This window comes from Mesoplodon mirus (assembly GCF_964341445.2).
Source record: "Mesoplodon mirus genome assembly, chromosome: 2".
Lineage (NCBI taxonomy): Eukaryota > Metazoa > Chordata > Mammalia > Artiodactyla > Ziphiidae > Mesoplodon > Mesoplodon mirus.
The window spans coordinates 125,023,641-125,051,329 of NC_138977.1; the positions used below are offsets into that span (position 1 = coordinate 125,023,641).

General features: G+C 60.4%; 1 protein-coding gene across 4 annotated transcripts in view; it reads left to right on the forward strand.

The window, feature by feature from the left end:
- Positions 1–9,160: 9,160 nt before the first annotated feature.
- SH3BP2 (SH3 domain binding protein 2) overlaps positions 9,161–27,689 on the forward strand; it is a gene marked incomplete at its 5' end in the record, with an annotated part of 39,812 nt that continues 21,283 nt past the window's right edge. Inside the window, one exon of one of the 4 annotated variants that reach the window (XM_082609720.1) lies at positions 9,161–9,275. Coding sequence is in view for 2 of the 4 variants with exons in the window: in XM_082609718.1 (XP_082465844.1) it covers positions 27,150–27,232 (83 nt within the window). Of the gene's footprint in view, positions 9,276–27,064; positions 27,233–27,689 lie in introns of those variants that run through there. The other 3 variants (XM_082609718.1, XM_082609723.1, XM_082609721.1) reach the window with 3 other exon arrangements.

Below are 27,689 nucleotides of genomic sequence, written 5' to 3' on the forward strand. Positions count from 1 at the left end.
AGAAGAGTTGGAAGATGAGGTTAAGGAAGTCTTGCAGAAAGTAGAGCAAAAAGCTGGGGGGAAAAAGTTGAAAATAAGAGAAAAACAGGAGAGGGAAGTATTAGAGAACCGGTCTAGGAGATCTGATGTCTATACAATAGGAGTTCTAGAAAGAGAACTGGAGGGAAGAAAACAATCAAAGAAACAGTGGAAAAGATTTCACAGGGGCCTCCCTGGTGGCGCAGTGGTTGAGAGTCCGCCTGCCGATGCAGGGGATACGGGTTCGTGCCCCGGTCTGGGAGGATCCCATATGCCGCGGAGCGGCTGGGCCCGTGAGCCATGGCCGCTGGGCCTGCGCATCCGGAGCCTGTGCTCCGCAACGGGAGAGACCACGACAGTGAGAGGCCCGCATACCGCAAAAAGAAAAAAAAAAAAAAAAAAAAAAAAAAAAGATTTCACAGAAATTTGGGACTTCCCTGGCAGTCCAGTGGTTAGACTCCATGCTTTCACCACTGAGGGCCCGGAATCGATCCCTGGTCAGGGAACTAAGATACCACAAGCCATGTGGCCAAAAAAAAAAAAATAAAAAAAAAAAAATAGAGATTTCACAGAAATTAAACCTGAGTTTCCAGATTGAAAGGAGCCACTGAATGCTCAGATCCAAGCACGAAAATAGATGCACAGTAAAGGCACAGCAAAGGGGAATTTCAGAACACTGGACACAAAGAGAAAAGACCGTACAAGCGTCCAGAGAGAAATGACAGGTGACATACAAATAACTAAGATCAGAATGCCTTCAGACTTCTCACAGCTGGAAGGCGATGGATAAAATCTCTCAATTCTGAAGTTAAATGCTTTCTAAGCCAAAATGCTATACTCAGCCAAACTACTCATTAAGAGTGAGGGTAGAAGAAAGATATTTTCAGAACGATAAGGTCTCAAAAAATTTACATCCCTGCACCCTTTCTCAGGAAGCTACTTGGTGTGTTCCACCAAACAGGTGGAGGAAAGCAAGAAAGAGGAAGTCGTGGGAAGCAGGAAGCAGGGGATCCTGCCGCGGAGCAAAGGATGAAGGGGACTTCAGGGTGCTGGTGTGGTGGTCCCAGACTGCAGGCTGTGCCCCAGCTGAGAAAGCAGAGTCTATTTCCAGGTGATAGAATACCTGATACACCAGGATGCCTCTGGGGAGATTTGAACTTTTGAGAGAATTTGGAGTTGAATTAGTATTGAGAATTAAGCAAAATAAAAAAGATGACATTAACTCCAGGGAAACGAGAAGTTGAGCAAGAAAGGAAAAGTTATCATGATAAATTATGTGGCTCAGACATGAACAGTGTTTATGTAGTATCATGAAGATGTCAACCATGGCCGTTGATCTGAACAAAATGAAGGTATGATGATTTTGGGGGTCAGGAAGTCGCAATGTAAGTGTGTGGTCTGGGGATACAAAGGTGAAACCAAAAGAGTGAGTTAAAAGTTGCATTGGAAAATGAGGGGTGGGGGACTGCTGTGTTTTGTAAGAAGGCTTGTAAAACTCGCTCTTTAAATTGCATGCATGTATAACTCTGATAATGAGTAGAAACTAAATTTAAAACACACACCCTAGGGACTGCCCTGGCGGTCCAGTGGTTAGGGCTCCGTGCTTCCACTGCTGGGGACCCAGGTTCGATAACTATCCTGCAAACTGCATGGCAAAAACAAACAAACAAACAAACAAACAAACAAACATACACACACACTCTAATGAATTACGTGCTCAATTTTACCTTGTTGGTAAATCAGCAGGATGTGAACTTGTGCTTCAGGGTGGACTCATTTTTGGGCAGCCCTGGAAAGAGTGAATACAGATTCTCCTTATAATAGGTGAATACATGAATGTATATTCATGCTGCTTTTACCTGCTGTTGGCTATTGAGGTGCCACGTGAGAGTTTTACCTTCAAAAAGCAAAAAAATGCTATCTCATTTTCCCCATTTGTATTTATTTAATTACTAGTGAGGTAGAACCTGTTTAAACGTGTCTTACTGGTCACATATAGCTCTTTTTTATGAATTGCTACTTGTGCCCATTTTCAAGTCAAGGTAGAAACTCGTAAATAACTTAAAAAATGCTTTGTATATTTACCCCTGGTTAATGCATGCACTTTGCACATATTCCTTCCCAGTTTATAGTTTTCCTTTCAATTTTGTTTGTGGTGTTTTTGACATTCACCTTTTTGGGGTCACTTTTATGCTGCCATATCTACTGGTTCTTTCCTTTATACACTCAAATGCTAGTTATTTTATCTTTGGTACCTAGAAATCCTGCCTCATCTCCATAGTATAGAATCATCTACATTTTCTTTTAATACGTTTTTGGGGTTTTTTCCCTTCTCATTTTAAGTCTTTGGTGTGGCTGATATTTATGTTGGCATAAGATGTGAGGTAGGTCTCTTTCTCTACCTAATGATCAACCAGGCATTCCAACACTATTTACAAATGAGATAAGCAGGCACAACTTGAGATAAGCAGGCTCTGAATTTTTTGAAACATGAAACAGAAAAAAAAAAAAGGCAACCTTGTGTTTCTGAGTGGTTCTGTGGGAGCTGCACACAGGCTCTGCAGACAGACTTGCTGGGCTAAAGCCCCACTCCCCCACGGGAGTCCCAGGGAAGGCCATGGGTGCGCCCCCCAGACTGGACCCAGTTCAGCCCGCCTCACTCCCCTCCGGGCCTTCCTCACAGGCTGATCCCAGCTTCCCTGTGACGGAAACCTCTCTGCTCCCGGAGTCTTCATTGTCAGGCAGACTCTGCCCACTTCCCCTGACACCCTAGGGCTGCACCTCCTTCCCCCCGCCAGACCGGTCCCGGGCTGAGCACTGCTCACAAGTTCTCTGTGGGTGGACCCTGTTCATCCCACCTTCAGAGGACAGGAGGAGGGGGGCTGTGGGCAGGGGCTCAGAAGCAGGGCAGGCTGGACCGAGCCATCCTCAGCTACTGGGCTGGGTGCTGGCCCGGGTACTAAGCTGGGGCACAGGGGACCCCCAGCTCAGCCCGGGTGGGGATGGAAGCACAGGAGGGCATTGTGGTGTCAGGCTACATTTCACAAGTTGGGCTGATGGGCCAGATGGTGGCATGTTTAATAGGGTAGTGACCTAGGGCAGCAGCTGGGGGCCTTCAAGTGGCCTACTGTGGTTTGAGGGACCCACAGGAGTGGGAATGGAGGCCAAAATCCACTCCTGAGGCTGGATGAAGGAAAGTGGGAAGGGAGTGGTCCCCTGGGGCCCTGGGCTGAGCCGCTGGCTGAAGGTCTGGGGACACCACCCAGAACCAGAGAGGGGGTCAGCCAGGTGGGTTCCAGGAGCCTGGTGGGCTCCTGCCAGGCAGCCTGATGTCGCCTGCAGGGCAGGCCTTGGGGAGCTGAGTCCCTCCTGGTGCTCCTGGGAGCCGCCCAGGCTTACCCTTGTTCCTCCCACCTCTGGTCCAGGGGGGCTCCACAGCTGCAGAGGCTACCTCACCCCGTCTCACCTCAGGCACCTCATCCCCGTGTCCAGCGCTGGCCAGGGAAGGGCTGGCTGCCCCTGACCCCGGGCTGGGGAGGTCATTGGGCCTCCCAGAGGGCGACGTCAGGCCTTTGCATCCTGAGGGCCACAGCTTCCCCTTCCCAAGCCCCACATGGGCTTCCCCTTCCCGACCCCAGCAGCGCCTTCCTGGAAGTCACGTGGCCCACGGGGTTGGGGGCAGGGGCCGCCAGGACGTGAGGGTTTGGGAGGGAGGAGGGCAGAGAAGGCTCCTGTGTACAAAACACCCACCTCCTCACCATGAGGGCGGAAGCCACCCGAAATAGAATGGGTTGCTTTCAAGCTCCAAACTGGGCTCAGGGGGCTGTAAAAATAGAAACAGGAGTGTCTGCGTGGGCCCCGCATCCTCCACCTGCGGGGGCTGGTGTTTTAAAATAGATCTTCCTAGTGGGGTCTGCCTGACACCCGGTAGGTAGGAAATTCACCCAAACAAACCTCTCGGAGAGCAAAAGCAGCAGCTGATCTGGGCTCGGAGGTGCTGATGGAGACCCGCAGTCAGGGTGCAGCCCGTGGGGAAAGAGAGGGTGGGGGGGCACTGGCCGGCCCTTGAGCTGGCCTTACAGCCCCATGACTCCATTTTCCTCCTGCCCCGGGGCTTTGCAGAGGCTGGGCCCCCGCCAGGGGAACCCTCCCAGGTCACCAGGGCCAGCTCAGGCCCGCTGGCCGATGGCGAGGATGTGCTGACCCACGCACTCAGGCCGAGCCAGAACTGGTCAGGAGGAGCAGCAGGCAGGTGGGGTGCAGGCCCTGCCCTCTGGGTGCTCACAGCGGGCAACCCGGCTACAAGCCCACGGGCTGGGCCACCACCCACTGAGGGCAGCCTCCGAGCAGGAAGGAGGACCCTGTGCTGGGACCCAGAGATGGCTGACAGGGCCCTGCGCCCAGGAGAGATGCAAGAGGGAGGAGGCCGGGAGGCAGAGGGGAAACCAGCAGCAGGAGCTATGGCTCAGACAGAGGCTGGACGACACGCCCCGTCTCTAGCCCAGCGCACAGTCATCCTGTGAGCCACCCTCCGCTGCCCGCTCTCCAGCCCTGGCGCCCACTCTGCTGCCCTCCCCTTTGGTTCCAGCAAAGGCAAAACACACCCACCTCCCGCACAGGGCAAGGTGGTGCGAGAGAGCACCGGGGCCGGGCTGGGATGAGGGAACGGCCTGGAGCCCAAGGTGGACGGCCCCTGCCCAGCCTGCCCTCCCTGCCAGGGCACAAACTGGCAGCGAGTCCCCTGGAGTGGGTCCCAGCCCCGGGCCCTGGCCTCACAGCCACCGCAGCAGCCTTCCTGGCCTCCCCACAGCGCAGCAGGCAGAGCCCCTCAGCCTCACTCACTCCCCTCCCTCACCAGCTGGACTGTGGAGCCAGAGCCCCTGCCCAGGGCAACTCCCAGTGGCCTCCCCTTGGAGGGGCTGGGGTGGGTGGGAACTCGCTTCCCGCCGTCCCCAGCCAAGCGGGCGAGCTGCCAGAGGGTACAGTGGTGCAGCCCTGGCCCCGGCCCTGCCCAGGAATGGGCTGCCAAGTTGTTCCGAGCCCCTCCCTCTCCCCCCAGGCAGCCTGGTGAGCAGGTGCTGGGTACCACTGGGGGGCCACTCCCGGGGCTGGGATGGGCCAGAAGGTTGAAGCTTCCAGGGTCCTCTGGACACGGGAGCCAGCTGGGCAGCTCTGCCTAAACCTGCCGTTTCCTTCCAGCTGCCCCTCGTGGCCTTTGTCTACTCATTCACCAACCACTTACTGAGCATCTACTCAGTGCCAGGAAAGCACCGAGGCCCCGGGGACGCAGCATGGTCCCAACTTTGGGAGATGACACTCCAGAGGGGGCCTGGCCATAACACATACAAAGATACAGGGGTAAAGGGGGCAGGGGAGGGAGGGAACACGAGGACCGTGGACAGCCTCAAAAAGAGAAGTGAGGAGTGTTTAACAGCATGATACTGAAGCGGAGACGAGGGAAGTGAGGAGGTGGACCACGCAGGAATTGGGGAAGAGTGATCCTGGAGAGGGAAGAGCGAGCAAGAAGGCCCTGAGTTGGGACGTGCCTGGCGTGGGAACCGGAGAGAGAACAGCGGGACTGCGCAGGTGTGTGCCCCCAGGGAGGACTCAGGGTCCAGAGTGGAGAAGTGACATGATCTGACCTCGTGATTAGATGCCTCTGGTGTGACCATAGACACGGCCAGGACAGGACAGGAAGGGGGAGCAGATGAAGGGAGATGGGGCAGGGAGGGGCCAAGAAGGGACAGGATTCAGGGTGTACTTTGCAGACAGAGCCACTAGGACTCCCAGACAGACTGGCTGGCCAGAAACTCCAAGGTTTCGGTGCCGAGAAGGGGAAGTTTGGGAAAATGAGGGGCTAACTTTCAGATGTGTTAAGGCTGTGATTTAGAGACACCCAGGGAGAGCCAGTGAGTAGGCCACGGATCGTGAGCCTGACGCGGGCAGCGCAGAGGCCGGCAGTGACTTTGGGCCTGGGCAGGGCTCACCAGGTGCCGCTTAAAGCCCAAGGCTTTTGGGGAGGTGATGACCCCTGGGCTGGCAGCAGATCGTGCCCTCCCCGCACTGACCTTAGCAGGGTCCTGTCCCCCACCCCAGACTGCAGCTGCCTCTGCATGTTCTGGGCCCTGGTGCAGCCCACCAAATCAGCAGCCATGGCTACCCAGCGGTGGGTGTGGTAGGGGGACAGGTCCTGCTCTTTGGCTGTCCCGAGAATATGGCTCAGCTGTCACCTGTGTGCCTTTAACTTGGACATGCTCTGCAGAGGCCCTCCACACCTCTCCCCTGGTCAGACAGGGGTCTCTGCCTCACCTCTGCTCACCTGCAGCACAGGGCCTGCCTGTACACCCTCCCCAGAGGGGAGACCCTCCTTCTTACCCACACCAGGCCTGCCAGCTCCAATGGGAACCCCCAGGGTGCCCAGCTCCTCTGGCCTCTGCCTCCTGCAGTTCCTGACTCGACAGCCTGCTCCGAGCTGCCCTGAGGTCCTAAGCAGGGTCCCTTTCCCCCACAGGGCTGGGGTTGGGCTGGAACAACGTAACCTCAGTTGTTGGGTTCCCTCCAAAGTGGAGGCTGCACCCCGTTTGGAGGTGAGTTTGCATTCCTGGGTGATAATTCTCTGGGGCACCTGGTCTGTCCAAACTGTCTGCAGTGACCCTGATGGTGAGGCCTCTCCGTCCTGGTCTGCCCTGTCTCCTCGGAGCTTGGGCCCTGTGGTCGTGCCCTGGCTGGAGGCACTGATGTCCCCCTCCCCAGTCACCCACCCCGGGACATGGTGACATGGTGGAGACTGCTCATGTGTTCATCTGCTCCCTCCCATGAGCCACAGGGGCGGGGACTTCCCTGCATCCTCCCGGGGTATCCTGCGTCTCCGTGCCGGGTCTGCTGAACCAGACATCAGGGAGCACGTGTCCAGCCCCGAGGTAGTGAGCACTCTGTCAGGGGCTCCAGCCCGGCTGAGACAACACCAAGCCTCTTCCACGTGGAGCCCTGTTCCAAGAGTGAGGTGACCACGTGGGGTGCTAATGGTGGCTGAGCCAGGCCACCTCCATAATGGCCTCTTGGGGGCTGCGAGGGGCAGGATTTCAGGATCTCTGGGGTCCAAGTCCAGCCCTGAGAGCCAGGCTGTGCTGTGAGTGAGGGGTGGCCCTGGGCCAGGCTGGGTGAATGTTTGTCAACCCTGGGGTCTGAAGGGCTGGGGTGCTGGGCACTCTGCTTGCTCCTACCCTTCATCAAAATTCTCCTGTTGGGGGCTTCCCTAGTGGCGCAGTGGTTGAGAGTCCGCCTGCCGATGCAGGGGACACGGGTTCGTGCCCCAGTCTAGGAAGATCCCACATGCCGCGGAGCGGCTGGGCCCGTGAGCCATGGCCGCTGAGCCTGCGCATCTGGAGCCTGTGCTCTGCAGCAGGAGAGGCCACAACAGTGAGAGGCCCACGTACCGCAAAAAAAAAAAAAAAAAATTCTCCTGCCACCTCTCCAGCAAATGGGCCTCCCCCCCTCCCAGGTTTTACAGATGGGGAAACTGAGGCCCTGTTGGCTAAATAGTTTCCCATAGCCTCACCTGCCTCCAGCTGTCCCTCTTTGGCTTTGTCCTTCTTCTCCAGTGGTCCTGCCTTGGTCCTGGTCTTTTCCCAGTGGACACAGCCACTTGGTTCTGGCCTTTCCCACCTCCCCCCACTCTCAGTTAACTTCTCTGACCCCGAGTGTGCTGCTGCAGCCAGGTCTCCTCTTTCTGGGGCGTGGGACCCGTTGCTGGGCAGCTCTGGGACAGGTGGACAGTGACATGGCCCAAGTTCTGTCCAGCTGCAACTCTGAGCACCCCGATAGCCTGGCTATGCCTCGTCCAGCCTCTCAGGGACCTCGGCCTCAGCATAACCCAAATCCAGCCCCTGGATGCCCCCCACCCTGCCTGGTTTGGAGTAGCTGGTCCAGCCCCTGCCATTGCTGCCCTGCTGGACTCTGGCCCTTTGTGCCCAGTGCAGCACAGAGGGGCAGACCTTGGCCTCCCACCCGGACAAGGCTCAGCCTCTGCTGGGCTGGCCTTCTGCTCTCCCTCCCAGCCCCTTCAGGCCCCAGCCAGATCCTGCCCTTCCCCTGCTCACAGCTTCCTAGGCTCTGGGACCAGGGATCCCATCCCCTCCACCGCATCATGCCCCAAGCCATTGAACCCTGCCCTGGAAGGCTCCAGTCCCCTACAAACTTGCTGGCCTTGCTCCCTCTCCCAGGAATACCTTCACTCTATCTCTACCACTTACCCCACCCCTTGGGGCTCCCCTCAGGAAGCCATTTTCTCCCAGAAAGCCCTTTCCCCTACAGGATCTGACAAGCCCCCTTTTCCCTAGGCCCCTGCCCCTTAAACAGGGTAACCTGGGTCTAAAGCTGGACTTGTGTCCCCCCTCCCCCCATGGCTGTGGGGAAGGGCCTTGGATGGGCGCCTCCCAGGAGGTAAAATTTAAAGTACCCTGTTTTCTGGGCCTCGCACTCTTGGAACCAGAACCCTGGGCCCTGGGAGTCCAGACTTGTTACAAGGGCTGTGTCCCCGTTTGGAAGTGGCTGAAAAGTGCCCTAGAGACCTTTCTGAAACAAGAGCGAGGTTCCAGAGGTTCAGTTCCCAGCAAGCCCTCTTCTGCCGGGGGTGGCGGAGGGGTCATCCGCTGCCCCTGCCCCTGGCCTCCTGACCTGAGTCAGAGGCCGCCTCCTGCTGCAGGATCAGGATCAGTGGGTTGGGGGGGGGCAGCACCTTCTCCAGTGGGGCCACCAGGTGCTACTTGCATTTACGGCGCATCTATTGTGTGCTGTGCAGGGATGGCGTGTCCACACCCGCAGCCGACTCCTGCCTTCTCCCCGGGACCAGGAGTGGGGAAAGGAGGGGATTCCCCGGACTCCGACGTCTTGACCCCCCCACGCCGCACCCAACCTCGAACTCCGAGGACGGCTGGCTGCGTCTGGGACCTCCGCATTGCAAAAGGAGTTGGTGGGATGGGCCCAGGGAGCCCGAGGAGGCGGGGCCAGGTTCTTTGGGAGGGGACTCAAGGGGCAGGGTAGGATGGAAGGGGCGTGGCCCAGAGCCTCGGGCGGGGCCAGGCCGAAGGGGCGGGGCCGGGCGGCCGGGGCGGGGCGGGGCCAGACAGAAGGGGCGGGCACAGCTCCGGGCGGGACCTGGCTCCTGGCTACCCGCCGGGAGGGCGGGAGCCTGGCGGCCCAGCCGGGAGCCACCGCCGGGACGCAGGGCCCGCGGGCTGGGAGCAGAGCCTCGGCAGGTAAGGCACGGCAGCGGGGCGCAGACGGGCGGGGCGCGATCGAGTCTCCCGGGCTGGCCGGAGTCCCCGGGGCCAGGGTTCTCTCCGTAGGGCGGGAGGGGGGGCGGTCAGCTCCAGCGCGCGCCGGGCCTGGCGGCGCCACTGCCCGAGGAAGCGCGAGGGTTCAGGGGTGAGCGGGGTGCACCCTGGAGGCCTAGGAGCGGGGGCGAAGGCGTCGCGTCTGTCCCGCGTCCCCCTCGTCCCTCTGGCCTCCGCTTCCCCAGGCCCCTGGGGCTCGCAGACCTCCGCAGGCCCGCATTACACGACCCACACACACATCCCGGCCTCTGAAGGCCCGGGCGGGGAATTTGCTTCCACCTCCTCCCGGTTATCCAAAGTTTCCTTCCCTCAAGTCACGCAACGAAGGGTGGAGAAAAGCTGCCTGTTGGAGCTGACTCACACTGAAGTATGAGTGAATGATAGCCCAGTGGCTCTGGGGGTGCCTGCGACTCTTATTCTGGGGGACAGCGAGTGTCAGAGAGTTGGGGGTCAGAGACAGCTGTCCTTCCACATGTGGGCCGGCCCCTCCCAGCAGCCCGGCTCTTTCCTCCTGCTCTGGGCCTCCGCTTCCCCTGGTGAAGTGCTGACAGTGCTCCCACTGGGGGTGTTGAGGGGGCCTGAGCCCCGCTGCAGAGCCTGGAGCTCACTCCCTCTGCCGCCCTGCTGGACCCTGAGCGCCTCACATCCTCTCTCTGTGCGTCGGTTTGCCCATCTGTCAACACTGATGACGTCCGTGCCTGCTGGTCAGGTGGTCATGCTGAGTAAAGGGCCCCTCTAAGTGACCCTGGCCTGGGGCGGGGTTCTGTGTGGGACCCCTGGGATTGCCGAGTCGAGGACACACATGTGATCTTGCTGATGAGACAGGTAACCAGGCCCCAGCACAGAGGGGGCTCAGGAAATGTTACTTGCGGTGATGATGATGTGTAGAATTTTTTCACAACAGTTTGACAGCCAAGGGAGCATGGCAAGTCCTGGAGTCAGCGTAGATTTCCAGGTTTAAGTCTAGCCCAGCATTGATTTCAGTGTAACCCTGGGTCGGCCCTCTGCCCTCTCTGGCTCAGGCTCTGCGAGACCAGAGGAGGGGGCTGGGCTCTATTATCTCCTGGCTTTCCTCCCACTGTGTCCAATACCCAGGGAACCCATGCAGAGGGCCCTCTGGGAGTCAGGGCTCCACTCCAGGTAGACCAGGAGGCCAGGATGGGGGCTCCAAGGTGAGAATTCTGTCAAATTCCCCTCCCTCCCCTGCCCCCCCGCCAGCCACCACTCCATTACTTGGCTCTGTGCCCCGTATTGGGGCACACCCTGGCCAGAGGGGGCAGGCAGAAGGACAGATGTGTAGATGGCCCAGACTAGTCCCTGTTGGCCATCAGGAAAGAGGGGTGCTGACAGTGGGCCTGGCCTTTCTGGGGAGTCCCTCAGGCCTGCAGAGTCAGTGAGGAGCCCAACAAGGAGGCCAGCCTGGGAGAGATAGGAGGGTGGGCGGCTCCAAACCTCCCTTGGCCCTTCCTGTTCACATGGACAGAGGAAAGTGAGATGCTGAGTCAGCCCCCACCATCCCTCCCCCCACATGGATGCCCGCAAGCTTGCAGGCCTACATGGGGGAAGCCTGAGGAAGCACAGAGAGACACAGAGTGGCTGGGTCCTGGCTTTGAATCCAGCTGCCACCATTTACTAGCTGTGTGATCTTGGCCAGGGGGCTTCACACTGCTGAGCCTCAGTTTCCTCATCTGTAAAATGGGGGTAGTGAACCACTTTCTGCCTTATAGGTGGTTTTGAATGTCCAGGGGCTGATGGTGGCACATGATTGGTGTTCAGTAACTGTGAGCCACTGGGGGTGCTTTCCCTGGCCCTTAGGGCTGGAGAGCAGGGATAGCTGGGCCACCTCTGCTTGGCAGTGGGGGTGGGGCTGGGCCTGGAGAGATCTGGGGCAAAGGGCAGACTCCTAGGTCCCTGCCCACTTGGGTCTCATAGCAAAGGCCAGGGTCTCTTATGAGTGGCCAGGCTCAGGGAACCACCTGGGTCCTCCTGGTTTCTGTCCTTGAAGCTCTATCATGGGACACCAAGGGTCAGTGACTGGCAGGCCCCACTCTCCCCTCATTGGCTGGCTAATAGATGGCCTCAGTAAGGCCTGGGCATGCACATATGTGGTTCTCTAATAACCCCAGGTAGCATGGTCAGCAGTCGGCAGCCTGGCTGAGGGAGGTGGGTGGCAGGTGGCCAGTGAATGCAGGGTTTGCGATCAGAAGGAGGACTGTCTGAGCCACGCGGACGACCATGAAGGTAGGAACAGACTGAGCCAGAGGCTGGCAGAGGGGAGGGTGGCAGACCAGTTTGACCAGAGTGGCCTGGTGTGCACCGGCTGTGGTGAGAGTGTGGATGGGGGCATGGATGAAAGTGCACCGGGGCCTAGGCAGGGAGAGGGGGCTGTCAGGACGCTGAAATCCTACCCACAGGTAGGTGGCCTGTCTCCAAAAGGCCTCTGGATCTCTCCAGTGGCCCTGACCAGTCATCCAAGGGCTGGGGACAGTCCCACATGTGGGCCACTTAAGTCGCAGAGGTGGGGAGGGGGAGCATTCTGGGCTTTTTGTAGCCTCAGGCAGGCAGGCTCAGCAGCGCCCACCTCTGGGTTCTTGCCTGCTGTCCTCCGGGAAGGGTGTGGGCTTGGTCGCTGAGGCAGTGGCCTGGGGAGGTCGGCAGGGCCTGAGGGGTTGGCAGGGCACTCTCGTGGTGCCTCCTTACCACCCCTGGGCCTAGGCACCGGAGGGCAGCCAGGATGATGCCGAGAGAAATGGAGCTGCCTCTCAGCCATGGCCAGGAGACCTGAGCCTCCTGAGTGAATTACACTTCTCCACCCTCAAGTGATAGAAGCCCCTGGCTCTGGGCCACACTGAAGGATCTGGGCTCGGGGGCCAGGCTCCTGAGCTGCCCTTGAACTCTAGGCGCCATCCCAGTGAAGTGCAAAACAAGGATGGGCCCTCATCGGCGGGTGTGCCTCACGGTGCTTGAGGTCCCCCCACTGCCCTGCTTCTCCCTGGGCAGCAGAACTTCTGAAGTTCCAGTTTTGGGGCCACCTGCAGGTTAGCCCCTGCCCGTCCCCATCCCAGGTCATGAACCACGCTGGAAATTGCTGGCAGGACTGGCGCTTCTTTCACCCAGTCCCCAGGTCCAGAGGCGACTGATCCTTGGCCCCCGTGGGCTAGGCACAGCGGGTTCCAGTGCTCCTTGCCTGCTGGCCTCTGGGAAGGGTGTGGGCTCGGTGGCCGAGGCAGTGGCCTGGGGAGGTCGGTGGGGCCTGAGGGGTTGGCAGGGCACCCTCCTGGTATCCGTACTCCTTCCCCTACAACTGTGCTGCAATTCCGAGAAGTGCCCTCTGCTTCCTTGTGAATCAGATGTTTATTGCATGCTGGCTGAGCCCAGGGTAGGGGCGGCCCACTGCCAACCACGTTCCAGGCCGCTGGTTAGGGTGTGGGGCGTCTGCCTGCTGGAACCTGCAGAGGCAGGGGAGGTCCCTGTCTCCAGGAGCTGCCAGGCTGACGGGTGAGCGCTCCAAGTTGGCTCCATGCCTGCTGGGAGGAGGGTGGGCTGCCCCACGGCTGGGGCTGAGCCAGCCCAGGGAAGGCTTCCCAGGGGCTTCTTGGAGCCAGCACAGCTCCTCCCAGGAAGTAGTCGGGGGCCGCATTCCCAGCGCTGGAGCAGCCTGTCCCCTTCAAGTCTCAGTGACTCTCTGGACTTCAGGTCCCTCCTTGTGAAATGGGATTAAAAACAGTTATAACTCATGGTGTCCTCAGAAAAGTTAAATGAGATGCTGCAGAGAAGCCCCCACCGTGGGATCTTGAGCCTTGTCCCAGGCTGGGGCCTCCCTGCTCTTGACCCTGCAGCTCCATTTGGGGGATTTCCTCTAGCCTTGCCCAAGGGGATGTTGTAATCTGGCAACATTGTTCTGTGGCATTAGAGAGCTCTGTGTCCTCATACCCCGGCTGCCCCTGTGGCCCCAGCCCTCACTGCTGGCTGCCCCCTGCAAGGTGATGTGGGGTCAGGGGTCGACCTAGGGGCCTGGAATATCAGGGTAGGCCTTGGCTTGACCCCAAAGCCTTGGGAGCCAGGGGCAGCACCCACAGTCCACTTAGGGCCCTGGCTGGGCGCCTGGGCCCGTGCCACCCCACTACGAGCTCTGCTCCTGGGGCAGTGGTGGGTGCTCTTCAGAAAGCTGCTGCCCCCAGACCTCTGCTCCTCTCGTTCATGCTGGGTGCCCTGTGTACCAAGCCCAGGGCCAGGCGTGGACAGGTAGCAGCTCAGTCTGTCTAGCCCACCCTGCCACTCTCTCCCTCGGAAGCAGTTTAATAAAAGGCATAAGTGTCTGTCCTGCTTGGTGCTCAGGGACCCTCCCTGGCCCCTGCCCCTGCTTCCCAGAGCTAGATGCCTTCTACAAGCCCCAGCCCATTCCCTGGTCACCTTGTCTACCTATCTGCTTCTCCTTGCCCAACCGGGGTCTCATGAAGGACAGGGACACAATTGAGTGCCCTTGCCCAGCGGTGCCCACATGGGTCTGGCCCAGAAGAGGGACGACCCCCTGTAGAGCATCCCAGGAGCTCCCACAGACCTGAAGCCCGGCGTGTTTACCTCCTGCTTCCACATCAGAGACACAGGTGCCCCGTTATCGTGGAAGGAGTCTGCCGCCCGGCTGGTGACGTTTCCAATCAGATCACAGTGGGTGGTTGTGCTCTGGCCTTGTGTGAACCCCTCCAGGTTTCTATCATGGCTCCCAGCCTTGGGATCCATCAGCCACAGCCCTTAATAGTCACCACTGCAGTTACCTGGTCTCAGGGGCCCCAGCAGTGGTTCAGATGGGGAGACAGGCGGGGAGTCTGGGGCGCTCCACCCTAAGTGGAAGCTGTTCCTTTCTCCGTGGCTGTTCCTTCCTAGAGACACACGTTGGGGCCAAGATTGGGGTCAGCCTGAGCTCCCCTGACCCACCGGCCACAGCGGAGACCTGGTCTTTGTGTCCCAGAGACCCAGTGCCCCAGATGGGGCCTGGCAAGTTTAGATCTGCCACCAGTAGGAGAGTGGTGGGGAAGGAGCCAGAAAAGCCAGCCTGGGAGCCCTTCGTGGACAGGTGGGAGGGGGAGGGAGGCATGCCAGGAAACTCACCTTGTCTCCTGAGGAATGTCCTCCGTAACCCCAGCTGCTTCCTCTCCTCCTATTTGAGGCCAGAAAAGGAAGACCCTTTCTCAAGGGGCAGCTGGCACAGAGCCTCTGGGTCCCCTGATGCCCAGGCAGACACAGTGCCAGGGGCCGGGCCCTGGCAGGCAGGTCAGTGATCAGCTGGTGGGTTTGACCACGGTGGGCAGAGGACAGAGTGACCGCGTCCCCTGCCCTTCAGCACAGGATGAGAGGCGGCTTCCCATTGCCATCACCATCTGGCCCGAAACCTCTAGGAGCGCAGGGTGGCTGTTGGATGCTGGGCGAGATCCATGGTAGTGCGCGGCTGTGAGCTGGATGCACGAGATGGCCTCAGAGCCCCCAGGGTCAGCGCCAGGCCACTACAGCCTCCCTGCTGACTCACCCAGATCTTGGCGGGGCCGAAGGCACTTGGGGATAGAGCCTCAGCCTCCCGCAGGAGGTATCACCACCACGTACCCCCCAACCCCCATCTCGGGAGCTTGTCGATGCTCTGCTGAAGCCCCACTGACCAGCCGGACCCCACGAAGTCCTCCCCCAAACCCCCACCTCCTGACTTCTCTGGACTCTCACCCAGGGGGAAGGATATGCTGCTCCAGGGGACCCCACCCTGGCACTTCGCTGCACCAGGGCTGGGGCCCCCAGTGCCGGCTCCTTGCCACACAGGGGAGCTGCTCAGAGGTGGGCCATGGGGGCAGGAGACTCTGGAATCACTTCCCTTCGGGGCCTCACCAGGACCCAGCCTAATCTGGTTCCAGACCTTGGGCTGCAGCTGCCAGAGAAGGCCGATGCCCGGTCCTTCTGTCAGAAGAGGTGTCCCGGACCTGAGGGTGGGGTAAGGGGGAGCCCCAGGCTGCACGCAGGGCCCGGGTTCTGGCCCAGCTGGGCCTCAGCGCCAGTGGCCCTGGTGTCCACTTGCTATAAAATGGAGTGAGGCATGGAGCCCATCCCTGAGTTGCCCAGCCATCCTGGGGTTCCTGGGCACCAGCCTTGGAAGGTTTGCCACCTGGGACGGGAGCTCTCTGAGATCAGCCTTCCGTTCTCTCGAGAATGTGACCAGGAGGGTGAAGTTCTGTGGTCAGTGGTGGCCGTGCCTGCTCTGGGGGCAGAAAGTCACTGGGGAAGGAAGAGTGTTGAGAAACACACACACAGGACCTAGGAGGCCCTGCCCCAAGCCCAAGGTTCCTGCCAGCCGGGCACCTACAGGTAGTTGTTCCAGAGTGAGGCCTTGGAAAGCAGGAGTGGACGGCCCCACCCTAGTGGCCTCCGTGTTGATGCACCTGCCGCCTGGAGGACCCGCAGGGGCCCCTCCCCACAGGCAGCCCCAGGCCCAGCCCTGCAGAGGCAGCAGGAACCTCCTCGCCCTGCAGGGGGGTGGCCCCCAAGAATGGTGTAGGAGGTGCCATTTGGGGTAGGGCCTTCTTGGGGTGGGAGCAGGAAGGGGGCAGGAGAGGCCAGGCTGAGAGGGTTTTTTTAAAATAAATTTACTTATTTATAAATTTATTTATTTATTTGTTTATTTTGGGCTGCGTTGGGTCTTCGTTTCTGCGCACGGGCTTTCTCTAGTTGTGGCGAGCAGGGGCTACTCTTGGTTGCAGTGCGGGGGCTTCTCATTGCGGTGGCTTCTCTTGCCACCGGAGCACAGGCTCTAGGTGCACAGGTTTCAGTAGTTGTGAGACGTGGGCTTAGTAGTTGTGGCTCGCGGACTCAGTAGTTGTGGCTCGTGGACTCTAGAGTGCAGGCGCAGTAGTGTGGCACATGGGCTCAGTAGTTTTGGCTTGCGGGCTCTAGAGCACAAGCTCAGTAGTTGTGGCACATGGGCTTAGTTGCTCCACGGCATGGGGGATCTTCCCGAACCAGGGCTCAAACCCGTGTCCCCTGCTTTGGCAGGAGGATTCTTAACCACTGTGCCACCAGGGAAGCCCCCATGGGAGGGTTTTGAGCAGGGGCTGGTTTGTGGTTTGAAAGCTCACTCTGGGGTCTTAAGACTGCCTCCTGCCCCCCACCGCACATACCGCGCCGCAGCTGGGGCTGTAAGGAGCTTGGGCAAAAGCAGGTGAATCGGACCTGCAGGAGGGCTAGGTGTGCGGTGGGCGCAGGGGCTCAGCTGAGCAGGATGGAGTCAGTGACTCACACTGAGGGGCCGCTAGGGCCGGGGGAAGGCAGACGTGGGGTAGCACCCAGCTCTGGTCGTACTGCCTCTGCCCTCCGCCCCCCGCGCCCCCAGTCCTTGTTGCTGGCTTTTCTGGCGACAGTGGTGTGACCCCATGGCTGTCTGCCTGGGGAGGGGAGGGTGTCCCTGTAGCACCACCGAGCCATGCCCCTCCACCCCCTGGTGCAGGCTTCCCCAGCCAGAAGGAGGCCTTAGGGGCTGGCACTCGGGAGCTTGACCCCTGGCTCTGCTGACCATCAGGAGCCACCTTGCCTCTGGGAGGCTTAGTTAGGCTGAGGGCTAGATGAGAGCGTTTGCCTTGTCCACAAGGGCCCCGCGGGCACTTTGCCTGTGGGATCTGGGGAAGCTTTCTAAGGCTGCTGTGCCAGTGGAAGGGGGTGGGCCTGGGGGAAGGGAGCAGCGGGATGAGCCTCAGCAGAGGCCCTCTCCTCCAGCCCTGCTCTGGGCTCTGAGGTCCCCTGAGGGCACCACTCCCCAGCCTGACTGTGGGGCATCAGGGTGTCCCGGGGTGACCTAAGTTTGCAGGGTGGGGACAGCACGAGGCGGTCAGGGAAGGCGTGCGAGCTGTCCGTCGTCGTGGCTGAGCACCAGCAGGGTGACGGCCTTGAGCCTGAGACTGAGCCCGGTTGCCTTTGAGTGTTGCCTCCCAGCTGTGGCAGGGACAGCGGCTCAGAGAGAGGGGCCAGGGCACAGCACCCTGCAGGACCACCAGCCTTGGGAGGGTGGCAGCATGGCTGGATGGAGACAGCCTTCCCCCACCCCCTCCTGTCCCCTGTCCTGTCTGTCAAGGCTGCCCAAGAGGGGCAGGAGAGCTGGGGCTGGGCCCCTTTCCCGCCATCCTGGGCCCACCGCCAGACCCTTCTCCTCTCTGGGCCTCCGAACAATGGGGCAGTGTGAGGGCGCCTGGGAACAGTCAAGCCAGCCAGGCCCCCTGTGGGCCCAGCTGAGGGGCTCGGAGGGGAGCCAGGGCCGTGAGTCATCCATCTAGCGCCCGGCCCAGGGCTCCCAGGCTGAGGAGGAACAGCGTTCTCGGTTCCCCGCACCACACGTGGGGCCGGCCTGCTCCTCCTTTCCTCTTGTGCCCCTCTGTCCGTGCCTCTTCCTGCGGCCTCTCTCTGGCTCCCTCCCTTCTGGGTGTGTCCCTGTCCCCCTGCCTCTGTCCAGCCAGAGACCCAGGCCTGGGAGTGGCTGCGGCCTGCTCCCCCAGCCCCTGTCCATGGCAGCTCGGCGGAGGGGCTGCCCCGTCACGGGGCGCCCCCCCCGACTGCAGGGAACCCCAGGAAGTAGCCAGTGAGAGGGCAAGACCCTCCTGAGGCCAACTTAAAATTGACCGAGGAATAAAAGGTGAGCAAAAGCAGAAACAATGCAATAAAATAAAAAAACTCAGAGAGTGAAGGTTAATCAACAGCGTCAAAGAAAAAAATGTTTGAAAACAGCCTAAAAATATTAACATTAGGGGGACTTCCCTGGTGGTTCAGTGGTTAAGACTCCATGCTTCCACCGCAGGGGGCACGGGGTTCGCTCCCTGGTCCGGGAGCTAAGATCCTGCAGGCCGTGCAGCCAAAAAAAAAAATGAACATTAGTGATAAAAGGATAAAAATAAATGGATTAAAACTGAAGAGACACCAAACCCTAAAATGCTGAAGTGAAAAGAAGGAGGGAAGGGACCTTGTGGTATGGACTTGGCCTTGACGGGCTCCAGCCTGTGGCAGGGTGGGCAGGAGACCAAAACACTGCTGGACAATTGGTGAACCAGGTTCCTAGGTGAGTGAGTGGTCCAGGGACCCCCAGAGATATATGGAGCTGAGTTGCGGGGCCACACCTCATGCCCCTGGGTCCTGATGCCCTTTGCCCTGACCCGGGATCCCTGACTTGGGGAAATGCTGTAAGGTACTCAGGAACTTTCTGGTTCCTGTGGTCTGAGGGAGGCCACCATGGCACGAAAGATCCTAAAGAGATGAGTAAAGGAACAGATGCTACTGGTGTCAAGGTCAGTGCCCCTGGTGGCCTACCCTGAGACGCCCCAGCAGGTGGTTGCCAGTGTGGAGGGCTCGTACAGCTGCCCTGGCCTGGCACCGGTGGACAGCAAGTGTCCCTGCAGTGTGCCTGTCAGGGCCAGCCTGTGGCCTCCACCCTCGGCTCCTGCAAGGAGCAGTGGGGCCAGGTCTCTCTGGATGCCTCCTCTCACCCCAACCCCAGGCCCTTTGCACAAGCTCTTTGCTACTCAAGACACTTTCTGTGTGATCTTCTTGCTTGGCTATGGCGTGCGGATGCTGGCTGATGTGTCACCCCATCTGGGTGGAAGCATTGTCACAAGGATGTGAGTCAGAGGTGGCTACCTCCCCAGCAGATCGGGAGCCCAGCTTGGATCCGGGGGTGAAGGGTGTGGCGTTTGCTGACAGGTGGCGATGCCCTGATGGCCTCCCTCTGTCCCAGTACCGGTGGCAGCGGTGAACAGGGCTCAGGGTGGGGGCTTGTGGCTGGGACAGTCTCCTGACCAGCTCCCCCTGGGCTCTGGGGATACGTGTAAAACAGAAGCAGACTCTGAATTCACGAGGACAGGCTGGCAGGTGCCCGCGTCCCCAGGCCGTGTGTCCCAGCCCCGTGTGCCCCAGCCTCTGGCCAGAACCTGGAGCCCTCCTCTGGGCTGCTGGGTTCTCTGCCGGGTGGGAGCTGGCATCCTTCCTGAGAGTAGGCCCTGGGGCTCCTCCTCCTCATGCCCCTGAGACCCAGGCTTGGCGGGAAGTGCCAGGCTGCATGTGGTGGGTGAAGTGGCCCCGGCTCTGGGCCAAATGGGTGGTGCTGGCTGTGTGGCCACTGCTGCAGCCCGTTCACCCTCAGCTTCCTCATCGGGAGAGCAGGAGACGGGCAGCTGGGGACTGAGTGGGCCATGGGGGCTGACGGCTTGGCACTGGGCGGATATTCCCAGAGGGTGCCCCCTGCCCTGGCCCACTGACTTGGCCCTCCTGTCACAAGAGGTGGACCACAGACAGGAAAGCGCCCCCAGCCTTTGTGACCCCCCCTGCCTTGGCTTCAGCAAGTGGGGACCTGTCCCCACAGGATGTGACATGTACATATGTCCCCAGAAGGGTCTGGCTGGTGGTAGCCTGTGCTCCTGAGGCCTGGGGCTGCTGTCAGAGACCAGACCCTCCACTGAGGGCCAGGCTCTGGAGTGCTGAGGAAGCCACGGTGACATGACCCAAGGAGCATGCATGGTGGCCGCCGGGAAGAGGGTGGAGCAGGCTGGGTTTGGGGAAGTCCTGCCATCTGTGTGTTCCTCGTCTGCTGGGAGTGACCTCAGAGGAGACGGTCTGTCCCCTTCTGGGTGACCTGACAACGGGGCTCTGCAGATTCCAGCCCAGCCACACCCCCTTGGCCCCTGGAGGATGGGCAGCAGTGTCGGGCAGCCTGGTCTGCCTGGGGCTCAGCCCACCGGGCGCTCGGGGTGTGAGGGTGCGTTGTCTAGGCCCTATACCTGCTCTGCCGGTGCCGGTTGCTGGTCGCTTTGTGGACAAGGACAGTGAGAAGAGTGAGACTGGGAGAGGTCAAATGCCTGGCCGAGGTCACTCCCGGGGTGTCCAGGCCTTGCTCAGTGGGTGGCAGAGCCCCCGCACTAGGCATTGTCATTGCAGCCAGAGGCCCCCCAAGGATGGAGCAGTGGGGGGTCTTAGGGAGAGATGAACGGTTTCATTCAGTGAAGGAGCTCCGTGATGGGACCCCATGTGGAGTCGGGAGTGTCGCTAACGAGGTGGGATCTGTGCCTGCTGCAGGAGGTGCCCAGGCCAGCTTCATGCTGGGGACACTGCAGGGGACAGACACAAGGAGTGGCTGTCATGTCACCCCCCATCGAGCTGTGTCGAAGGAGGGTCAGAGAGTCAACAGATAGGCTGAAAATGCGCAGTCAGTGTGGCCCTGCCCGTGGGCGGAGCCTACGCAGGAGAAGGGCAGGGGCTGTGTGTGCAGGTAGTGGGTCTGGACGTGGGGCGGAGGAGGCAGGGGTGGGACCAAGGGGAAGGGAGATGTCGCTCCAGGCCAAGCACAGCACTGGGCAAAGGTGTCCGTCACCTTCTGCTGGAATTTTCAACCCTGCGAGTGTGGCTCAGATGGGGCCAGTGGTGAACAAGGAGGCGGGAATACTCGGGGCTCCAGACCCACGGGGGCAGGATGGGAAGGTGTCGCCTGGCCTTGAGCAGGGGCGGTTCAGGTGAGCGCTCTCCCTTCCTGATGTGACGGTGATGACGGCGTGGCCGACGGAATCCCTGGAGTCACCCTGCCCCCCAGCCATGCCCGGTGGTACTCAGGACAGCCCCGCACAGGAGCTGTGGGCCACAAGGTTAGGACTGAGCCCATCCAGTCCCCAAGGAAGCCTGTGCCATCACCACTGCGCCGTCCTGCCTACCAAGGTCCCGCGGTGGAGCAGCCCTGTCCTGGTAGGCGGGGCTGGGAACCTGCGGTGCCTGCGCCGTCTGTGATGCCCAGCAGTGAGCATCCACGGGCAGGCGGGGGGCCAGGAACGCGGGGGTGGACCCGGCCCACACGTCAGCACTCTGGAGAGCTTTTTCCTCAAGCAATTAAAAAGTGGAAACTTGTCAGTGTTGTGATGAACTGAAGTGTGAATCCTGAAACGCCTCTGCTGGCTTGTGGTTTGAGTCAAGAGAGTGACGATGCTAACCTATGCTTCCCCCAGACTGACCCCACCATGGCCGTATCCAAGGACAGGGACCCTGGGGCTGGAGCCCCTGCCCAGCCATTCTCCCTCCCACCCACATGCTAGCCAGGCCCCAAGCTCCCTCCTCCCCAGGGCTCTGCTGAGTGTGTCCCGCACCTGGTGTGGGGTGTGCAGCGGCCCCGACTCTTTGAGGGGCCCCAGCTCTGCTCCCCAGGCTAATCCAGCCCTCAACCCCGGCCCTTGAGAGATGCTGCCCAGTTTGGGAATGTTTGCTAGAGGCAGAGACACCAGGCCTGGAGACGAGGGCCCCAACTTGCTATGGGGCGGGGTGGGGGGCATCCAGGGATACATGGGCTTTTTTTTTTTTTTTTTTTTTGTGGTACGCGGGCCTCTCACTTTTGTGGCCTCTCTCCCATTGCGGAGCATAGGCTCTGGACGCACAGGCTCAGCGGCCATGGCTCACGGGCCTAGCCGCTCCGCAACACGTGGGATCTTCCCGGACCGGGGCACGAACCTGCGTCCCCTGCATCGGCAGGCGGACTCTCAACCACTGCGCCACCAGGGAAGCCCGATACGTGGGCTTTACGAGTCCTCTATGGGGACAGAGCTCGAGGGCCGAGGGTCCCAGAGTAGAAACCCTATTTGGCCACCACCCTCCGAAGCCCAGGCTTCATGTGGGCATCTGTGCATGTGGGCTTATTTCTGCACTTCCCCTAATTCCCTTTGCCGCCGACACAGGAGTGGCTGGACTGCCTCTCGCCTCCACCCTGCATAGCCCTGAGAAGCCCCTGGGGGCCTCCTAGACCCCAGCACACTGCTGTCTTCGGGGGATGCTGGCCTGTTCTCTGTTTTGCAATGAGCAGACTCCAGTGTTCACCCAGCGCTGGCTGGCGGCTTACCTCACCAGGCGGGGGTCCTGGGGCCATGGGACTTTGCTACAGCCACTGGGCATCAGTTCTTGGTGGGGGTCAGATTAGTGCTTCACTCTGGCTCTGAAGTCCAGGCATATGCTGGTATAGCCACATCAGGGGTATGGCCTTGTGTGTAGATGTGATGCTGAACCCATCTGTCTACCCATCCATCCGGCTCTTGGCCCCCTTCTGTGGGCCAGGCACCGGGCTCTGGGGATTCAGTGGGACCCAGGCCCATGGGGAGTGCTAGGGATACATACATATGTGACACCCTGGTGGGCAAGGCTGTGCCATTGACTTGGAGATTGCAGAGGAGGGGATGAGGTTCTAGATGGTTCTGTTTTCAGGGGATGAAGGAGCATTTGTTGGAGAGAATATAGTTTCCAGGTGGAGAAGATTGCACGTACTCAGAGTGGGGCACGGTGGTCCTGTGTGACAGGCCCAGAGTCGAGGGCTCAGGGCAGCAAGCAGGGGCCAGACCCCATACGCTCAGCCAGGGAACCAGCCTGGCCTCTGCTTCGTGGTGGAAATGGCTGGACAGAGCCAAGGAAGGGCTGGCCAGGGGTGGGAACCAGGGTCAGGAGGTGAGCCCAGCAAGTCTGGTGGGTGTAGGCTGGGTGTGGCCTCCGACCCCGTGCATGGGAAGGGTGGGAGGTGGTGAGGCTGTGGAAGCCCACTCAGATTTACCCTATCCAGCTGGATGCCCACAGGGGGCCTCACACAGAGCGAGCCTCACCCTGCTGGCACACCCAGGACTTCAAACTGACTGTGAGTTCATCCAGGGGAAGAACTTCGGCAAGTCCCCGTGTAAAATAGTTTCCCACGGCTGCCCTAACAAAGTACCACAGGCTGGGGGCTGAAAAAAACCGAAATTTATTCTCACAGTCCTGGGGCCAGACTCCAAAATCAAGGTGTCAGCAGGGCCATGCTCCTATGGGAGGCTCCAGGGGAGAATCCTTCCTTCCTTCTTTGTCTTCCAGCTTCTAGTGGCTGCCTGCAGCCCTCGGCTTCCTTGGTTTATGGCCACATCACTCCAATCTCTGCTTCTGTCTTCACATCACTTTCTCCTCTGTGTCTTTTCACTCTCTCTCTCTTTTTATTTTTAAGTTTAAGGCACACAGCATGATGGTTGATTTGCATATATTGTGAGATGATTACAATAGGTTCAGCTAACATCCATCTTCTTATACAGAGACAATAAAAAGAAAAGAAAAAAGGGGAAAAAATGTTTCCTTGTGATGAGAACTCTTAGGATTTACTTTCTTTACAACTTTCCTGCATATCATACAGCACTGTTGGCTACAGTCACCGTGTTGCAATTCCACCCTCAGGACTTATTTATTTCATAACTGGAAGCTTGTACCTTTTGACCACCTTCCTGCAATTCCTCCTCCTTCCACCCTCCGCCTCTGGTAACCACAAGTCTGATCTCTTTTTCTGAGTTTTTTTCCCCCTCCTCTTTTGTCTGTTATAAGGATGCTTGTTGTTGGATTTAGGGCCCATCTGTCTAAACCGTGGTGAGATCCTTAATTACATATGCAAAGATCCTTTTTCCAAATAAGGTCAGGATCATAGTTCCCAGGGACTAGGACTTGGACATAAGTATCTGGGGGCCCCCATTCAGCCCACTACACTGGATGACCGTGACCAGGACCCTGCCCTCTATGCCACCCGCTCCCTCTGCCCAGCTGGATGGTACCCAGGACCAAATTCCCGGGAATCCTTGCAGCCCTGCGCAGGAAGGCAGGTTACAGCACCTGTGCAGAGAGGAGTGCGGCTCAGAGAGGGGAAGGGCTCGTGGCCCTGGCCCGGGAGGGTGGGGACTAAGTACGTAGGTCCCAGGCTGGCTGTGGGTGGCCCTGGGCCCTTTGTGAGGGACTGATGCAAAGCATCTTATTTTGAGAGCTTGAGGTTTTCACGAGTGGAGGTGCCAGCCACCCTTCCCTGGGCCCAGGGCCCTCCCTGAGCCTGGCAGGCCCTCCTTGGCATGAAGGTGACAGGTGGGCACCGGACTGGGCACAAGGCTCTGGGAGACTGCGGGAGACACCGGGCTGGGGTTCCCAGGGACGTGGTTCCAGTCCCCACACCTCTGTTCCCTGGCCATCGGCCCGGCCAGTGCCCTGCTGTTTGAACCCTAACATCCCCATGGTCACCGCAGGTGAGTGGGCTGTGAGCATCAGGGTGGGGAAGGCTCCATGGCCTGCTGCAGAGGTGGTGGGCATTTGCCTGGGCTTTTGCCTGGCTCCAGAGCAGGCTGAGGACCCTAGGAATGCAGAAGGCTCTCCCTTCCTCTTTTTCAGGCCGACTCTTGGCCCCTGCCCCGCTGCTAGTCTAGTCCCACTCAGCCTGCTAAGTGTGCTGCGTCTGGCATGGTGGGTGGTCCCCAAGCCTGGAATTTAGAGGCAGCCGCCCTGGGAGCTGGGGGAAGAGCTGCAACTTGGGGAGGGTGGGGTGGAAGACTATTGAAGGAGGGGCCCTGAATGTCCTCTGTTTGAGGAATGTGAATCGCTGCGTTATTTGTTGCAGGGATGAAATGCTGCCTCGGGAGATGGGAGGGCACAGGAGGCCTGGAGTGGTGGGGCCTTCAGAGGTCACAAAGCAGCCCCGGAATCCTGACCTCAGACTCCCAGAGGGAGTAGGGTTGGGGAAGGAGCCGACGTAGGTCTGACTTCCACGGAGACCCCTGTTCCTCTGCTCGGCTGTGACTGACCCTATGACATCTTAGTGCTGAGCCAGGGCTCCAGCGGGTGTGGCCCTCTGCCTACTCCACCTCTGCTGTCGATAGTGCTTGGTGGCCCTTCTGGGGCAGGGGCAAGGGGAGGCTGTGGCTCCTGGACCCCAGGCCTCCTGATCCATCCTTCTGTCTCTCCAGTGAGGGATGGGATGTCCCAGGGAGAGCCGGCGGGCTCCCGGTTCCGGGCAGTTCTCATCTGCAGGCCTGTACCCACACCCTCACCCTCCCCCCCGCCACCCCCCCAGCCTCCCCCGGCTCTGGCCACTTGCTGCCCAGACTCTGACTTCCTCAGGCCACCCCTGCCCCAGCAAACTCCTTCTCAGTCAAACCTGGCCCCTCATCTGGAGGCCTCCCCTGATCCAGTGCCTGCTGGGCACCTCCTCTGGACCTCACGGCCCCTTGAAGCGCCTGCCCCGTCCCAGAACTGCTCCACTGGCTTGTCCTGGCCGCCCAAGCCGCAGGGGCTCCTAACCTGCTATTTTATCTCAACCCTCAGCACCGATGAAGAAACTAAGGCTCAGAGAGGCTAAGTCAGTAGCTTGAGGCCCACAGCTGGCAGAGGATAGAGGTGGGCGGTGTGCCCAGCTGAGTCTGACTGGGAGCCCTCTCCCCACTCTGGGCAGGCTGCGAAGGGGAAGGGCAGGGGGCCCCACTGAACCTCCCCATTGCCACCACCCGTCCATCTGTTGTGTCAGCTTTCTCCTGAAGGCATGGCCTGCCCACGGCCACCGAGGGCACTGAGGCTGACACAGGCTGCGGAGGCCAGGGTCCCGCCCTGAGGACAGCTCGCACACAAAAGCCCCAGCTCCCCATCCTCCAGGATAGCAGGTAGTCTCACAACCCAGACTGGCCCCCGGGTGGTGCGGGGGCCTTGGCAGGGGTCTGGTGCTGTGCACACAGTGGGAGATGGAGGCCCCCAGCCCAGGGCCGGCCTCCCTCAGGCCCCAACACGCAGGGATGCAGGCTGACTAGGCACTGGCACAGCTGGCTGTGGGGCTATGCCCTGGGAAACCTGGCGGGCAGGACAAGGCCTTTGCAATGCCTGAGGACCCGTAGTCTGTGGCCTCTGTCACCCTCAAATCCTGCCGTGGCATGGCCCCAAAGCACTCCTTCCTCCAGCTGGTCTTGTCCTCCCTGGGCGAGGTGTGTGACCTTGAGACCCAAGCTCAGGGGAGGAGAGGCAGGGGGCCTGGGGGCTCAGCACCAAGCAGCCTGGGCTTGAATGCCTGCTCCCAGCTTCCTGGCTGTGGACCTGGCAGGGGGAGGAAGCCCGGCTTGGTGGGGCAGAGCAGGCTTGGGAGGGACCCAGTCAGGGACCAAGGAGTGGTGACAGGACCATGCTTTGCCACGGGGGTTGTAAGTGCCTTCTAGCCAGCCAGGTGTTCACAGAGGCAGCAGAGAGTGGCTGTGCCTGGCATGGGGGGATGGGGTGGGGCAGAAGGCTTGGGGGACGGAGGGAAGGTGACGGGCCGACGCCTGGGCCCAGGCTCGGAACCCATCCCTTGGTCCCTTGGTGTCAAAGGGCAGAGAGGTGGCCACCTTGAAACGCAGAAGGCTCTGGTGCCAGAGGCACAGCTGCTCTGTGTAGCCTCTGAAGGCAGAGCTGGGCAGTGGCGCCCGTGGTGGTGGTGGGAGCACGCCCGGGTAGAAGTGAGCTCCCCGTGCGGGGCGTAAGCACCGACTTCTTGTGTGGCTGTCTCTGGGGTCAGGGAGGCCAGGCCTGGCGCCCTGGGCTTTGGGGCTTCAGCGATTTGCTGGGAAGAAGTCAAACGTACAGAGGTGTCCCTAGGGGGGACCGGCGGGGAGCTGCCTCCCGGGGGCATAGCTGGCCTCACCCCAGGGCCTGGCGACCTGTGGTTTCTGACCACAGTGGGCATGGCCCAAAGCCAGCAGGCCACACGGCACTGACTGGGCACAGCGCTGGGCCTCAGGACCTCAACGGGTGGAAGGCAGGAAGTGCTGGCTACCCGGGGCTGCCCAGGGGCCCGGCAACAGGAAACCCTGGGCGGGGAGGAAGCCCTGGAGGCCACGGGCCCCAGATGCAGCAGGCGGCTGTCAGTAGGAGGCACCGCGGGTGTAGCCGGCCCGGCACTCTGGGCTGCGCGGGGCACCGCACCGCGCCTGCCTGGGGGAGGCCGGCTGAAGCCCCGCCCCGTGGCCCCTGAGCCACATGGCCTTCCTGGGCCCCAGGACACCTGCCCCCAAGCCGTCGCCAGGCAGGAAGACAGTCATGTGCTGGGTCAGTGCCACCAGGTCAGCAGGGCGGCCCTGGGGCTGGGGGTTCGGGAGGTGGTGCCGGCCCAGCACCTGTAGAGCCGCTCAGGGAGGCCCCGTGTGGAGTCAGAGCCCCCCTCAACGGGGCCCGCGGTGGGGCGCACAGGACGCTGGCCCTGGGCCCCCGAGAGGAGAGCCCTCAGCTGGACGGGACAAGTGGGAGCCCAGAGAGGACAACCCCGCCCCCTGGTCATGTGCTGCCCTGCCTGGGTGGCCTTGGCGTTTGGGTCCTGGGTACACACACATTGTGTGTGTGCGTGTGTGAGTGTGATGGTGTGTCAGTGTGACCGTGCCTGCACTGCGGGGACACGGAGAGCTGTGTGAGCCCCCACTGCCTGCCTGCCCTGGGAGCGCAGTGCTGGGGGGTCCCGCAGGGAGCCGAAGAGCCTCAGGGGCTCAGGGACCCCAGCCCAGGTCGTGCCTCCCTCCCCCCCTC